The sequence below is a fragment of the Orycteropus afer genome, unplaced genomic scaffold, assembly GCF_000298275.1.
Source record: "Orycteropus afer afer isolate SDZICR_OR568_19922 unplaced genomic scaffold, OryAfe1.0 scaffold00055, whole genome shotgun sequence".
NCBI lineage: Eukaryota > Metazoa > Chordata > Mammalia > Tubulidentata > Orycteropodidae > Orycteropus > Orycteropus afer.
In genome coordinates, this window is record NW_006921642.1 from 485,012 (window position 1) to 501,959 (window position 16,948).

The following is a 16,948-nucleotide window of genomic DNA, read 5'->3' on the forward strand; positions in this document are numbered from 1 at the left end:
AAAACAATAGGTAAACTGTATTTATAATGTCATAACATATAACCACTGCATGCATATTACCTCCTTCTGTTCCTTATTTAGTCATAGTTCTACATCTACATAATATATGAAAAGATATGATAAAGATGTGGCATTCTGCTTCTGTAAAGATTTACAGCTTTGTAAACTCTGTAGGGGTGCTCTAGTGCCTAAGGCATTTGACTCCTAACAAGAAGGCTGGCAGTTCAAACCCACCAGCCACTCCTCAGAAGGAAGATTGGGCAATCTGCTTCTGGAGAGATACTACCTTGGAAACCCAAGGAGGGGTCGTTATGAGTCGGAATCGACTCATTGACTATGAGTTTGATTTCTTTTTTTGTTTGTTTGAAACTCTATGTGTCAGTCTACTGTATCCTACAGGATCACTGTGAGTTGTAATAGACTCAATGGCAGCAGGTTTGATTAACCATTTATTTTGACAGTTGATTCTGACAAGCGACATGCAAGTGATTTTGCCCTATGGAAGGCAGCTAAACCTCAGGAGATTTTTTGGACATCACCTTGGGGAAATGGAAGACCTGGCTGGCACATTGAATGTTCTACCATATCAAGGTAAGGTTTCTCTAGACACATGTTTTATATTTATGTTAAAGTTCAAGCAGTGCATGATTTGGTCAGCAGAGGGTGTAGATGTAAGCAAGTTAGCCTAAGAACCAATGCCAACAAAGTAGGTTGTTTGAGAAAAATTCATGTTAGAGTGTGACTAGCCATAAGAAATAAAACAAAACCCATTACATGTATCTTTCCCTATATCAACCCTTCCTCTTCTTAGTAGAAAAGCCTGATTTATAATTCAGGTCTTGATTTCCTGTCACATAAAAAGCTAATCCAGGTTTACTTTAATTTCTGTTTTAAGAAGCTCTGGTAGTATAGTGGATAAGCCACTAGGCTGCTAACCAGAAGGTCAGTGGTTCAAACCCACCAGCCACTCTACAGAAGGAAGATGGGACAATCTACTTCTGTAAAGCCAACGGGGATGCTGTGAGTGGGAATTGGCTTGATGACAGTGGGTTGGGTTTGGTTTGAATATGGTGGATTCGGGAAAATATTTGTCTTTAGAGGAGCACAGGGCATCTAGAATGACTCCACATCTACCTGACTATGGAGTGAATTCTGTCTCCAAAAATATGCCTTTGGTTATAATCTCATTTGGGAATGGGGTTGTCTTTGTTAGGTTTAATGAGGCAGGATCAGTGTAGAGTGTATCTTGAGTCTCAGTCTCTTTGAGATTTAAAAGATAGATGCCAAGACGTGTGGAGATTTCTGGTGAACCAGGAAGCAGAAGCTGAAGAGATAAGGACCTTCCTCCAGAGCTGACAGAAAAAGCTTTCCCTTCTTCAAGCTCTAGCTGGTGCCCTGAATTTGCACTTCAAGTCCCCTAAACTGTGAGAAAATAAGTATGTTTGTTGAAGCCATCATTTTGTGGTTCTTCTAGTACAGCAGCACTAGATAATTAAGACACTGCCCAGCAGCTTGAGCATCTTCCAGGGAGCACAACCTTTGATACACAGAATGCTCATATCCTCTTCATGGACTGATGCTTTTTTGATTACCTTATTTCTATCTAACCAATTAGCAGACCAGCTCTCTGTGCCTCCCCAACACACTTAACCCTACAGCAGGTTCTTGATCAAATCCCATCTAGCATCCTCCATCTGTTTTCACTTTTCTGCTTCCATAATCTTCCCTCTGCTCCTTTGTACCAGCTCCTTCGTCTCAGGCAACAAATACGCACAAGGTTTTTCTATATTAGGAAGTCTCCAAAGATGAAACAAAGAGCCTTTTTTGATCCTGCACTCCTTGTAGTTACCATGTAATTTGTTTTAATTTATTTATTGGCAGCAAAGCTTCTTGAAAAGGTATTCTCTTCTCACTATCTACACCCTTTATTCACTGCTTGACGCACTGTCATTTGGCTTTATTCTCCACTCATCACATTGAACTACTCCCTCTGAGCTCACCAGTGACCTCCACAGGTCTTGCCCAGACAAGTGGACGCTTCTCACTCCTCGGTGATTCCTCTGCCACAGCTAACACTCTGGTTTCCTGAAACTCTTGCTCTCCTTATCTTTTGTGAAATAGTATTCTCATTTTCTACATCTCTGATTAAGCCTGCTCCATCTCCTTTGTGATCTTCTCTTTAGACTTTCCTTTAAATATTGGCCATTCCTTGTGGTCCTTTCCTTGGCCAATTGCCTCTTTTTCTTATGTATTTTGCCTATATTATCCTTTATTTTTTCCTAGTTTTAACTGCCATATATATACTTGGTTAGTCTTCTGACTTCTGAGTCCAGTTGCCTGTTTGACAGAGGGACCTGGGTGCTGCAAAGGCACCTCAAAGTCAACATCTTTAAAGGTAAATTTACCTTGTCTTCTCCCAGACTTACTCTTTTTCTCACATTCCCTATCTAAGCTAATGGCATCATTACTCAAGGTAGAATTTGAGAATGCCAAAGAGGCAGGGAGGCTGCATCTTCTGACCTCCTCTAACCCCACAAGAGGAAGACAGAATCACCATCACTAGTCCAAGGCCTATCCCTGTGAGGCCAGACATGCTGCCTCCCTCCAGCCCTGACACCAACCGTTCCTCCACAACACCCACCACCTCTTTACTGGGTTTGATAATTTGCTGCAGTGGCCACACACAACTCACAGATTATGGGACTTATTAGGGAAGCACCAGACTACAATTCAAGTTCAGAAATGCACTCGGTCTCTTGCAGCCAGCTGTCTCACTAGCACATTGCTCTCATAGTAATGCGTGTCTCTCAGGAGCACGTTTCTCTCAGCAGCACGTCTTTCTCAGCCAGCAGTCAGAGAGACTCCTTCTGCCTTTAGGAGTGCTCCTTTTGAGCCTGGCAGAGTGGCCCAAACCAACCAATCCCAACAGAATTCTATACACCTGAGAGAGAGTGAACTTCCCAGAAAATTACTTTGTGCTGCCCCCAACAGAAATACCCAAGGTGGATAACTTTAACAACCAGGAGCTACTCAGTTGCTCACAGCAAATTCTACCACAGAGTTTACAAAGACTTATGGCCAGAAAAGCCACACTATGTAATTTACTACACCACAGAGAGATTCCACAATGTGCTGTCCAATTGAGACCCTAGCCACATGTGCCATTTTAAATTAAATTAATTAAAATTAAATGAAATTAAAAATTTAGTTTTTCAGTCACACTAACCATATGTCAGTGCTCAAGAGCCATGTGTGGCCAATGGCTACTACTTTGGACAGCAGACATACAACACTTCCATGTGTGCAGAGGTTATCAGACAGCACTGTCTAAAACCTCTTTATGGCATATATCCAAACTGTTAATAGGACTTACTGATTTTTTTTCCCCTTGTCAAATAGTATTTGCATCTTTCCTCCTCCTTGTCTGTATTCAGTTCTGCTGGTCTCAGTTCCTTTTAGCATTCATCAGGATTATTATGGATAAATAGACATATACATAAATAATTGCTGTTGAGTTGTCTCCAACTCCTGGGGACCTTATGTACAACAGAATGAAATATATATTGCCTGATCCTGTGTCATCCTTATGATCACCAGCATGTTCCAGTCCATTGTTGTTACTCTTGTGCCAATCTCACTGGTCCTCTGCATCAAACATCATGTCCTTCTTCAGTGATTGATCCCTCTTGATGATATGTCCAGAGCAAGTGAGCTGGACAATGTTTTGTTGTGACCCATAAGATTTCATTGGCTAATATTTGGAATTAGATTTCCAGGGCTTTCCTCCTAGTGTTAGTATTAGTATTTCTGTTTCTCCCTAGTATTAGTCTGGAGGTTTCACTGAAACCTGTCCACTTTGGGTGACCCTACTGGTATTTGAAATACCAGTGGCATATACTACTAGCATAATTTCCAGCATCATAGCAACAGGCAAGCCATCACAGTATGACAAACTGACAGAATTTTTTTTTTTAATAAAAATATTTTTTATTTTTTTTGCCCAGAATTCATACTGCTACTGGCTTGACTCTGAAATAAAAATCTGGCCACTTAACTCCCTTGCTTAAACCATCACAGGGCTTCTTGTTGCCTGTGTATGAAGTCCATGTTCCATAGCATGCTCTGTTACGTGGCCGCTAACTGATCTTCTAATTCTTTCTCACTGCTTCAGCTTTGAACCTTATACTCTAGCATTGCCAAACTCGTGAATTTCCCAGCTGTCTCGGCTCATGCTACTTTCTGTGTTGGGAATGCCCTTGTCTTCACTTTGCTGAATGGCTCATAGCTATCCCTCAAGGCTTAGCAGAGGTCTCACCTCCTTTAGGAGATCCCAGAGTCTCCTGACTGGGCTGAGACCTCTTCTCCTTGTTCACTTCATTTTCTTGAATATATTCTCTCTCAGCCTTTCCTTTATTATTTTGAACTCACTAAACTGTAAGCTCCTGGAGAACAGAGACTGTGTTGTTCCCATTTTCTTTGTCCAACTCTTCCTCTTCTCTCTTCCCTACCCCCAAATCCCTACCCACAAGACTCTGGCACAATGCTTAGTACATAGACACTCAAATTTTGGTTGAACTGGAGTGTGTTCTATTCAGTTTGACAGTGCTTTAATTATGCTTTCCTCCTGTTTTGCTAGGTGTTAAATATGACAGTGATTCCCTATTACAGAGCTTGTAGTTTAAGGGGAGAATTTGATACTTATGCAGATGACTATTAGACACGATTTTAGTCAGTGCTCCAAAAGAGGAAAGAACCAAAGTCCATAGGGCAGTATCTCAGTCCAGATACTGTTTGGAGTGTACTAGGAGCATGAGGTTCCTTTCCTTAGAAACAGCATTTGAGTCCTGTCTCCTGTTCCTCTCTCCCCACCCCATCACATTAGTTAGCTTATCCTTATTTGCTTTAAGTAAAATTACTATTCACTTGCCTTTTGTAAGAGGAAAATCGTTTATGTAAGCAGGAATCAGGAAGGGAGACAAAAGTCCTAGTCAGAAGTGAGCCCTTTTAAATATTATGTTAGCTGTGGTCTTTTCATAGATGCCCTTTTTCAGGCTGAGGAAGTTCCCTTCTATTCTTAGTTTATTGAATTTTTTTTTTTTTGGTCGTGAAAAGGTGGTATTTTTTCTTCAAATACATTTTCTATATCTACTGAGGTGATCATGTGATTTTTGTCCTTTATTTTTTTAAAAATGGTGCGTTACATTAATTTTCAGATGCTAAATTAACCTTGCATTTCTGGTATAAATAACACCTGTTCTGGCATATGATCTTTTTGATATGTTGCTGAAATTAGTGGGTTCTTTTTTTTTTTTTTTGAGATTTTTGCATCTATATGCATAAGAAATATTGGTCTAAGAGCTTGGATAGAGTGAGAGAACAATGTGGAACAAAACTCAGAATAAAAAAAAAAAGACCAGGTTTACTGGTCTGATGCAGCCTGGTGAGACTCCAAGACTGTGGCCTCTGGTTACCCTTCAGGTCTGGAACTCAACTCACTACTGTGGCTTCTAGCTACAGACATACGGGGCGAACATTTACATTGTGTGGATACACTCCTTAGAGTGGCCAGTTGTGGGAGAATTGAAGGGCAGTGTTTGCGGAGGGAGATAGCTTGGGATGAGGAATGCATGGGAAAGAAGGACAGAGAAGAGATAACTACAGGGATGAAGTGGGAGGAGAGATGTTACATTGAGGAAAATTGCAGTCAAGGTTGTGAAACAAAATGTGTATGAACTGCTGTATAAAAAAATGAATTTGCTCTGTAAACTTTCACCCAAATCACAGTAAAAAGGAAAAGAAAAAAAAATACTGGTCTGTAGTTTTCTTTTTTTGAGTGTGGTGTCTGTTAGGTTTTGATATCAGGGTAGTACTGGCTTCATGGAATAAGTTCTACTTTTTGGAAGAGTTTGTGAAAAATTGGTAGTGTTACATCTTTACACAAATAACACAAACATTGTATGTTTTTTTTGCAAACCATACAACCCCCTTGTGTGTTAGTTTCCTATGTGTGGTATGCATGTTACATGCATGTGCACGTTATTTATGCAGGCCTATTTTATGTGAAAAATACAGTAATTCTTTGGATGTTTGGTAGAATTCAGCAGTGAAGCTATCTGTGCCAGGGCTTTCCTTTATGGAATGTTTTAAAATTACTAATTCACTCTCCTGTCTATTCAGATTTTCTGTTTCTTCTTGAGTCAGTTTCAGTCGTTTGTGTCTTTCTAAAAATTTGTACATTTCACCTATGTTATCTAATTTGTTGGCATACAGTTGTTCATAGTGTTCTCTTATAATGCTTTATTTTTATAAGGTCAGTAGTGATGTTTCCTCTTTTATTTTAGCAATTTGAGTTACCTTTTTTACTTAGTTCATCTAGCTAATGGCCTATCAGTTATGTTGATCTTTCAAAGAACCAACTTTTAGTTTCACTGATTTTATTTTTTGTTTTGGAAAAACAAAACTTTCTATTTCATTAATTTCTGCTCTAATTTTTATTATTTTCTTTTTCAGTGTGCTTTATATTTACTTTGGTTTTCCTTTTCCCTAGTCTTCTCTTATCTTTCATAATCTTGATCTTTTTGAAGAATACAGGCCAGTTATTTTGTAGTAAAGTGTTCCTCAATTTAGGTCTGCCTGATGCTTCTGCTCTGTTAGATTCAAGTTGGGTATTTTTCTCAGGAATACAGAAGTGATGCTATATTCTTAGTGCATCGTATCATGAGCTATACAATGTCAGGTTGTCCCATTGCTGGTGGTGTTAACTTGCCTTATTTGCTTTGTGTGGTCTCTTCTGGATTTCTCTACTATAAAGTTAGTATTTTTCCCTTTGTAATTAAAATTAATAATTGAAGCTATGTAAGTATCTTTTTCTCAAAACTTCCATTGAATAATTTTAGCCTCTGATGATGATTCCTACCTGCATTAATTATTACTATGATGGTTGCCAAAAGATGACTTTAAAAATTCTATCATTTTGTCTCTGTTTATTAGCTGGGATTCTACTGTTAGGAAGAGCTTCCCCTTCTTGTGTATTTGGTTATCTGTTTATTTATTTATATCATTTTGAGCACATGGATATTTATTTTATTCAGTGGGTTATATCTATTATTATCATTCTTTAGATTGATGCTCAGATTGTTTCCAGTTCGCCAGATTGCCCTTTGAAGCTGGTTCCCGTGTCCTTCTGACATGTCCTCATTAGTGTTTGAACACTTCTTTGTCTTTGACATAAGATAGCCGAGGCTTATGTAGTAGTTTCTCTGCCCTAGTAATGGAATCAGCCATTTCTTCAAAGAGCCCTTGTTTATTTTATGAAGAATGGCATTTAGAAACAAAGTCTGGGTCCTGTGTATTTTCTAAACTTTTTATTTTGAAAAAATTTAAACTTGTAGAAAGTTTGAAAGACAAGTGCAATGAACATCCTTGTATTCTTCACCTAGATTCTGTTTTGACCAAGTTATTAGGGGTACCTTTGTTTTTGGTTTATTTCTGAGGTACATCATTAAAAAAGTTAGGAATGTAAGCAACCCCAACAACAGCCACAGGATCAACAAAGACATCCTATGACAATAATAATTAACATTGAGTTTATATGACTGAAGTGTTCTCAAATTTGTTAAAATCTTAAACACATTTTAAGCCATTGTGTGTTTATTACCAATCAAATAGAAATATAATTTCATATCTATTTAAATAAGTTTTCAAATAAAATATTTGCATAGGTATTCTAATATTTAAACTCATTTATACTGTTGTTTAAAGTTTATAGCTATGATATTCTGTATGTTGATACACCCATTGCCATTGAGTTGATTCTAACTCAAAGCAATCCTATAGGACAAGGACAAGCCCCATAGGGTTTCCAAGGCTATAATCTTTACGGAAGCAGACTGCCATACCTCTCTTCTGTGGAGTGGGTGGTGTGTTTCAACCATTGAGCTTTTGGTTAGCAATGGAACACTTAACCACTGTGTCACCAGGGCTCCTTATATGTTAATATAGAACTTTAATATAGCACCTGTGTTTTTTTAAAATTTTTTTTTTAAGTTGTTTAAATATATATTTTTTAAAATTGTGATTTGGGTGAAAGGTTACAGAGCAAATTCACTTTCCATACAGCAGTTCACACACACGTTGTCTCATGACATTGACTACAATTTACCACAATGCAACAGCTCCCCTCCCACTTCCTCCCCATAGTTAACTCTTCCCTGTGTCCATCCCTCCCTTCACTCCTGCTCCCTGAGCTGTCTCCCTGTGCATCAACAGCCCTTCTTTTTCCCATGATTGTTCTGTCCAAGGAGTGTATCTACCTCAGGTAAATGTTCAACTCATAGGCCTGTGTTTTGTTTGGCTGGAAGCCACAGGTGTGGGTTCAATTCTAGACCTGAAAGACAGATAGGGGCCATAGCCCAGTGGTTCTCCAGGCTGTATCAGACCAGCAAACCTGGTCTCCCCCCCACCTTTTTTTTTTCTCCAAATGATTTTGAGTTTTTTTCCACATTATTCTCCCTCTCTATCCAGGATCTCCTACATAGATCCCCCTCCAAGTGGTGACAGTGGTAGCTGGGCACCATCTAGTTCTTCTGGTCTCATAATCTTATAGACTGAGGATTGCATGGTGTACCAGTCACGAGGACTAATTGTTTCCATGAATCTTTGGTTGTCTTCATTATTTTTTGCTCTGGATGAGGAGAGACCCATCATTGCATCTAGATGGCTGCTTGCAAGCTTTTAAGATCCCAGTCACTACTCACCAAAGTAGGAGGTGGAACAATGTTTTCTTTTAAAACTTTTAAATAAACTTATTAGTTGGGTTTTAGATTTACAGAAAAGTTGCAAAAATAGTACAGATTGATTCTTTATACCCCTGTAAGTTCTTCTATTATTAACTTCTTATATTACTATTACATAGTTGTCATAACTAAGGAACCAGCATTGAGCCATTACTATTAACTAATCTGCAGATATTATTATGAGTTTCGCTAATGTCATCTTCCTGTCTCAGGATACCATATTATATGTAATCATAATATTTTCTTAGTCTCCTCTGATCTGTGACATTTTCTCAACCTTTCTTCGATTTTGTGGCCTTGACAGGTTTGAGGAGCACTAGTCAAACAGGGTGATTTTAGAGTGTCCCTTCATAGGGTTTATCTGATGCTTTTCTCATGGTTATGGGTTTTGGGGAGAAAAACCAGAGGTGAAGTGCTCTTCTTACTACATGAATAACCTCTATGCATGTGAAAGATGGACAGTGAATAAGGAAAGTGGAAGAATTGATGCATTTGAATTGTGTTGGCAAAGAATACTGAAAATATCATGGATTTCCAGAAGAACAAACAAATCTGTCCTGGAAGATATACAAGCAGAGTGCTTCTTAGAAGCAAGAATAGGCAGATTCGTCTCACCTCCTTTGGTCATGCTATCAGAAGGATATCATGCTTGGAAAAGTAGAGGATCCACGGTAAAAAGGGGAAGATCCTCAACGAGATAGATTGACATAGTGGCTGCAGTGATGGGCTCAAGCACAGCATGGATTGTGAGGATGGTGCAGGAGCGGGTAGTGTTTTGTTCTATTGTACACAAGGTCACTGTGAGTTGGCAACTCGATGGCACCTAACAACAACAACAGCAAGGTTACATGCTATCAGCAGTTATGCAATAAATTGTTGTTTGCTTTTGACTTATGCTTATTTAAGTAAATTTTAAGATTTCCTAGCAATTCTTTTGTTCATATTATATATTCCACTCAGGGTGTACTATGTTTAAAAGTAATTAATTCAAATTCCTTTTTTTTTGTTTGTTTGTGGTTATTATCAGTTGGATATACATTAGGTGCATTTGTTTCTATTTGTGTTCAATTTTAAGGTTTTCTTTTTCCCCTCATATTTTTTGCATTTAATTTTATTGGAAAATATTTGTGATATTTACGTGATTTGAAAGCCAAAAGCATGTGGAAAGCCGTACTCAGAGAAATCTCATTCTCATTTTTCTCCCGTTTGCCATTCTTACTGATCTGTCAGTAGTCATTTTCTTTAGTTCTGATTTATTATTCTGCCACTTTTCACCAAAATAAACAAGTGTGTGTATAGCATACAGACAATAGCATACCACATATGCTCTTTTGTACTTACTATTCTTCTGTGCTCTTCTCTTCACTTAGCAATTTATCATTTCATTTGGTGTTTACTATGTATTAGTTTATAGAGCCCTTCAGCATTTGTTTCTGAGACTTCATGGTACTCTATTGTATGGATATACCTTTGTTTAGTTAGTTATTGTCATATGGTTGAGCGCTTAAGTTGTTGCCAGTATTTTGCTTTTACACTACTGGTAGTGAATAACCTTCTGTATATATTTTGTGTTTGTTGAGGTAACACTTTTTTTTAGTATCATTATTAACTTTAATCTGTTCGATGTCTTTTAGTTTGATATACTCCTCACTTAGTGACATGGTTAGGTTCCAAAGACCAGGTCATTATGTGAAAATTGATTACGTGAAAATAGAGGATGACCATATCAGATTACAAAATAGAGGATGACTAGACTACATCATTACTTAACTGAGAATCATGGCCCAGCCTGATTGACCTTAACCTTAACCATCACAGGCAGCGTTACTCTCACCTTGTACTTCGGGGTTCATTCCTGCCAGATGAACATCATTAATGCACAAAATATTCATATAGTAGATTTTTTGCTGTTGTCGTAAATGTAAAATGTCAGAAATGAGATAGTCGATATGTGAGAAGACCTATGGACATTTATTACAACAAGCAGTTTTTAAATTTAGGAACATAATAAAGTATGATTAAGGTGAAAATTATAAACTATTCCATTAAACCCATTGTTGTTGATTCTGACTCATAGCAAACCACTGGCCAAGTGTTTAATCATTGTATCACCAGGGCTCCTTGACAAACTACTAACTACACTGAAACATTTAAGTTCAATAAATCCAAAAAAACCCCCAACCCACTGCCGTCTAGTCAATTTCAACTCCTAGTAACCCTTTAGGACAGAGTAGAAATGTCCCATAGAGTTTTCAAAGCTGTTAATCTTTACAGAAATAGACTGCTTCATCTTTCTCTTGTGGAGCAGCTGGTGTGTTTGAACTCCCAGCCTTTTGGTTAGCAGCCAAATGCTGTAACTGCTATGCCACCAGAGCTCCCATTCTAAATCCAGGCAACTTCAAATCTATTATGGTATGGAGAGCTGTCTGTCTTCAGGTTAGGTATAAGCATGTGCATCAATAGGGATAATAATCTCCTCTGAGAGCACTCTTTACTATTCCAAGTGTCTTATTCACTGATCCCAAAACTGGTTTAGTTTTCAGCCCTACTTAGGGTTCAGCCCATTCTTCAGGCAAGAATGCATTGACCTCTACTACTTGCCTGTCTAAATGTCATTTCTCCTGTTTAAGACCTAGAAGGAATTCTACCTTTCCCCCAAAGCCTCTCCTCCCCAGCCTCACCAGTAGTTCCTGAGTCATCAAACTCTATTGTTAGTATGAAGCATAGGTCCTGTGTTTCATTAAAAAGCAAACAAATAAAACTATATCCAGCTCTCAATCATATATGTATTTGTGAATGTTTACTGATCTAACAGCAGACTAGGATAAAAATAAGATACTTATTTTTTAGATTCAACTCATTTCTCTGAAGCAGATAGAAAACATTTAATAAGTTTCAAATGTAATATTAAATATTTTGTTTTTGTGAAAAAATCTAAATAATGAAAGTCAACTTTTAATTCTCCTCAGCTTGTCTCTTATTTTAAAAGAGCCCTAATTTGCAGCCAAGAATAGAGACTAGTATAGTGAACATCCATGTACCCATAGTTGATTTTTATTAAGCCTTAATATTATCATATTTGTTTCAGATCTTTTCAAAAATGAATTGATTATTACAAATAAAACTGAGCTTTCTTAGGTACTTCTTCCAAATTCTGTCTCTCACTTCACAAAGATGATCACTTTCTCCTTCATACTATTTTGAAACTTAAGTAATTTTAGAAAGCCTCTAAAACCCACCATTAAAGGTGTAAAAATAATGTGTGATCAGGTCTGCTAGTATGTATTTTTAGAGTATCAGTTTGCTCAAATATGGCTGGTGCCTATGCAGTTTTTTCTAGGCAAGGGGAGCCGTACCAGCAGGAGTAGAGCTGTAGCCCTCAGTGGGAAGGACAAGGATCTCGGTTTGCTTCCCAGCCTTGCAGGCTCGCTCCACTGGTGGAGGTCGTGCTTCCTGCATTACTCAGAGCTCCATGTCCATCTGCATTGCCTCAGTTTCTACAAGCCAGCATTTCTACTATATTGTGTTTTGCACTTTTAGTACTTTTTGAAACAGCCACTAGTCAACCTGGACTATTTAAGATGAGCATGTATCAGCTGATGACAAAGTTGTGTAAGTTTTAAATGATCTGCCCAGCACCATTTTTCCTATCAGCCCTAGAATGTTTGTGTGCAGTTTTGCAGACTATTGAGGTTTTTTGAGAACATCTAGCGTGTTGTAGGAGAAATGCCTACAACTGAAATATGTTGTTTTAAGTCTTATTATTTTGTTATTCATATAAAAAAGCAAAAACCAAACTCATCGCCATTGAGTCGATTCTGACTCATAGAGACCCCCATTGGGTTTCCGAGGTGGTAAATCTTTATGAAAGTCAATTGCCCAGTCTTTGTTCTGTGGAGTGGCTTGTGGGTTTGAACTGCCAACCTTCTGGTTAGCAGTCAAATGCCTTACAGAACCAACCAAACTCTGCCCTCGAGTTGGATCCAACTCATGGCAACCCCTCCTTGGGTTTCTGAGGCGGTATCACAACAGAAGTAGATTGCCCAACCTTCCTTCTGAGGAGTAGCTGGTGGGTTTGAACTGTCAGCCTTCTGGTTAGCAGTCAAATGCCTTAGGTAGTTAAATTTTCAAAAGACAATAGAAAAAGTCATCATCTTTTTCTATTTCTTGTTAAGTAGGAAGCCCACTAAACTCTCCTTACTGAGAGTGAGACAAAGTGATTTTGTAAGCTTTTTTTAATCACATATTATATCTGGAGCAAAGAATTTAGTAGGAGGAAAAGCTATGAATTAGGCACTTTATGAGGAAGTGAAAATAGAATTTCAATTTTAAATTTCCATCAGTTAAATTATCATGCAAATTGATTTAAAATTGAGATCTATTTATTTTCTACATTGCATTAAAAAAGCTAGGAGGATTCAATATAAAATATGGTTTGGAAAAATATTCGATTGAATTAATTCACTATGTTACTCTGTTTCTTGCAGTTTGATATTTGGAAGTCAATTGGATATCCATTCAGGTGGGATAGATTTAGCTTTTCCGCATCATGAAAATGAAATCGCACAGTGTGAAGTCTTTCATCAGTGCAAGCAATGGGGAAATTATTTCTTTCATTCTGGTAAGTAATGACTTCAAATTAGTTTATTCTATTTGGATTCCATCTTTTTTGGTAAAATAGCTACATTAGGAAATACATAGGTAAACTAATAGGTTAAAAAATGGATTCATCTCTTAAATTGTTTTTGAATTTTGGTTAGTTGAACATGAACTTTCCTGAGATTGGAATAATGTATATTCGTTTTTGAAACTGAAATATTCAACTGACTAGAATATAGGTGCTCAAATAATTTCTTTTAGAAGAATCAGTACAAGGATGGTCCCAAATGTCCAACTTTTCTAAACTTCTGTACCACTCCATCATCTCTAACAGCAACTCCTCCTCCTCCCCTCAATACTCTCCCTCCCATCTTTGGGTTCTGTTATGCGATGTAAAGTCTCCCAGAACTCACCAAGAAAATAGCTCATGTGGTTGTGGAGGCTAGCAAATTCTAAATCTGTGGATGAGGTGTCAATCTAGAGGATTGTCTTCATTCATATGGTTGCAAGCACCAATGAACTCAAATTGGCAGGTCAGTTGAGAGGCTGTTTTCTCATGAGGCTGCAGAGGCTAGTGAATCAGGTCAGATGACAGGCTATTGTCCCAAGTCCCAAGAACCAGATGTCAGATGATAACAAAACAGATGCAGGATCTAGAACAAGAGAGAGAACATTCATATATATCAGATGCAGACCATACCCTCAAGGGTGGTGACTTGAGTCAGAACCTCTAGTAAGGTAGTGACTCAAGGTACATCCCACCCTAATCCTGCCTCATTAACATAACAGACAACTCACTCCAAAATGAGACTATAACTATAGGTATAGAGGCTAGTATTTATAATACATCACAAATGGAGGACTGGGCTGGAAAAGTCATATTAAGTAATTCACTGCACCATAGTAGAAAATGATTTACAGTGAGTTTCTATATAACTTTCTTTCAAAAAAAAATTGTTAAAGAAATTTGAATAGTATGATGTAATAATAATTATGAATGTGCTATATTTAAGCTATAATATTGTTGCCAAGCATGTCTATTATTTTCTAATAGCACTGTCACCTATTTCATTTTTCAAAAAGAACATGATTGATTGGCACCAACCATCAGTTCTCAAAAGCACATACAACATTAAGAAATAAGTGATATCTTTAGCATAGTGTGGTACACTGAATTACTTTTAGCCATTGTCTTTGTGACTCCCACAAGATGACTGAGTCGAACTTATATTTGTAAGGTGCTTGTAGGGTATTGGATAGCTTGCTAATAATGTAAATAAGATACATGGCACACTGGGGATAGGATGGTGCAAAGAAAGTGTCTGGAACCTTAACATGGGGACTGGTCAGGTTTGCTATCCCAGAGGCAGAAAGAGGGATCTTGCTACCATCTAGAAAGAAGAACCAGGAGTGGAACATGTCCTTGACCCTGAGATCCTGTGCTGGACTCTTTGACCCAGGAGACGGAGAGAGAGAGCTGTAACACTTCACTGAGATGGCAAGAGGCGGTGAGAAGCAGTGACAGAGAAATGGTGGGTAGAGACAGCAGAACAAAGAGACTGGTATGAGACAGAGCAGCGAGCTTCCTGGCCCATGGAGCAAGAAAGTTGAACGCCTTTGGGCAGGGTACTTGCTGGGGGAGTAGGGTGCTTCTCTGGCAGAGCTAAGAGTATTGTGAAACTTGCTAGAGCAAAGCAGAAGCCAGGCCAAAGGGCTGAGGGCCAAAATGAGGCATGCATATGGACAGGGCTGAGGGGAGGCTATCCTGATCAAAGAATTGTATCCTGAGTATTCCTGAACCTGAATTGTAACCTTTTACTTCCCTAATAAACCAAAAAATCCCACACTGATTGCCATCAAGTTGATTCTAACTCATAGAGACCCTCACTGGGTTTCCAAGGCTGTAATTCTTTATGGAAGCAGACTGTACCATCTTTCTTCCGTGGAGCAGCTGGTGGGTTCAAACCACTGACCTTTGGGTTAACAGACAAATGCCTTAATCACTGGATCACCAGATCTCCCTAATATAGCTCAAAATCGTGAGTATTGTCTGTGACTTCTGTGAGGCTATTGCAATGAATTACTGAATCCAGCAAAGAAGTAGAGAGTGCCATGGAAGGGACAGATTGGTGTCAGAATTGGTAAAGATGTTGGAAGGTAGGAGCATGTCTGACCTTGCCTCATAGGAATTAGCTTTGGGCTGTAGATGTTGTTCTGGACCTTCCTTCCCCCATGTGAACTTAGAGGAGGTCAGAAGCTGCCCCATCCCCTTTTTTGCACATGTAGTTGTTGTTGTTTGCCGTCAAGTCGGCCGACTCATAGCGACCCCTCCTTGGGTTTCCGAGGCAGTATCACTACATAGCAGCTTTGGAATTTGCTTTGATCACAGGCAGTTTCATATGTCCAAATTTTGATGAAGGCCATAGGGCTAGAATTAACTAGTTTTATTATATTTTTGGAAAGGGACAGTTAAAGTATTTGAGATGAAGGAAGATAAGAAGTGTTTGGTAGTGATAGAGCTCAGGAATGCAAGCAATCAACATTTAAAATGCAGTAAATTACCATTACCATTCTTTAAGTTTTTGAGTTATGGAAATTAGGTGCTCACTGTTAAGGTAATATTAAATGCAGAGATGTTCCTTTTTTTTTTTTCAGAACAATGTCTTACTTTGTTTTAGTTTATCTTTTTATTGTGATTGGGTGAAAGTTTGCAGAGCAAATTTATTTTCTATTCAACAGTTCATACATATTTTGTTTCATGACATTGATTATAATCCCCACAATATAACAGCTGTCTTCCCACTTCCTCCCTGTGGTTACCTTTCCCCATGCCCTTCTTTCCTATGCATTCCTGCCCTCTGAGCTATCTCCCTGCACAAATGCTGCCCTTCTGGTCTTCCATGGTTGATTGTTCTAAGGAGTGTACCTACCTGGTGTAATTTTTCACTTTGTAGGCCTGTCTCCTGTTTGGCTAGAAGCCACGGGAGTGAGTTCAGTTCCAGGCCTCTGAAGGGTGACTAGAGGCCATAGTCTTGGGGGTTTCACCAGTCTCTATCAGACCAATAAACTTAGTCCCTTTTTTATGATTTTAAGTTTGGTTCCACATTTTTCTCCACTCTATTCAGGATCTCCAATTTTGATCTCTTTCTGAGTGGTAGACAGCAGTAGCCAGACACCATCTAGCTCTCCTAGTCTCAGGGTCATGTAAGCTGAGATTTACGTGGACCACTAGTCCCTTGGCCTAATTGTTTCCATGTGCTTTTGGTTTTCTTCATTTTTCTTTTGCTGTAAATGAAGAGAGACCAGTTGTTGCATAAATGGCCACTTGCAAGTTTTTAAGACCCCAGTCACTACTCACCGAAGTACGATGTAGAACAATGTTTTTGCATGGTATGTTATGCCAATTGAGCTTGATGTCCCCCATGACTGTGGTCCCGAGCTCAGAAGCCCAATAACTCACTCCCTCATGGTGGTTGGCTATGGCCAAGAAGTTATCATAACTTTGCCCCCTGTTAGCTCTTATATATATATATATATAAATGGACATTCTTTTT

The 16,948-nt window shown here is 38.5% G+C and overlaps 1 protein-coding gene across 1 annotated transcript in view; it reads left to right on the plus strand.

Moving 5' to 3' along the window:
* Positions 1-16,948, plus strand: part of CARS2 (cysteinyl-tRNA synthetase 2, mitochondrial) — a 150,684-nt gene that overhangs the window by 47,251 nt on the left and 86,485 nt on the right. The window contains exons 7-8 of the mRNA XM_007938922.1: positions 462-591; positions 13,283-13,416. Coding sequence (XP_007937113.1) covers positions 462-591; positions 13,283-13,416 — 264 coding nt within the window. The remainder of the gene's footprint in view (positions 1-461; positions 592-13,282; positions 13,417-16,948) is intronic.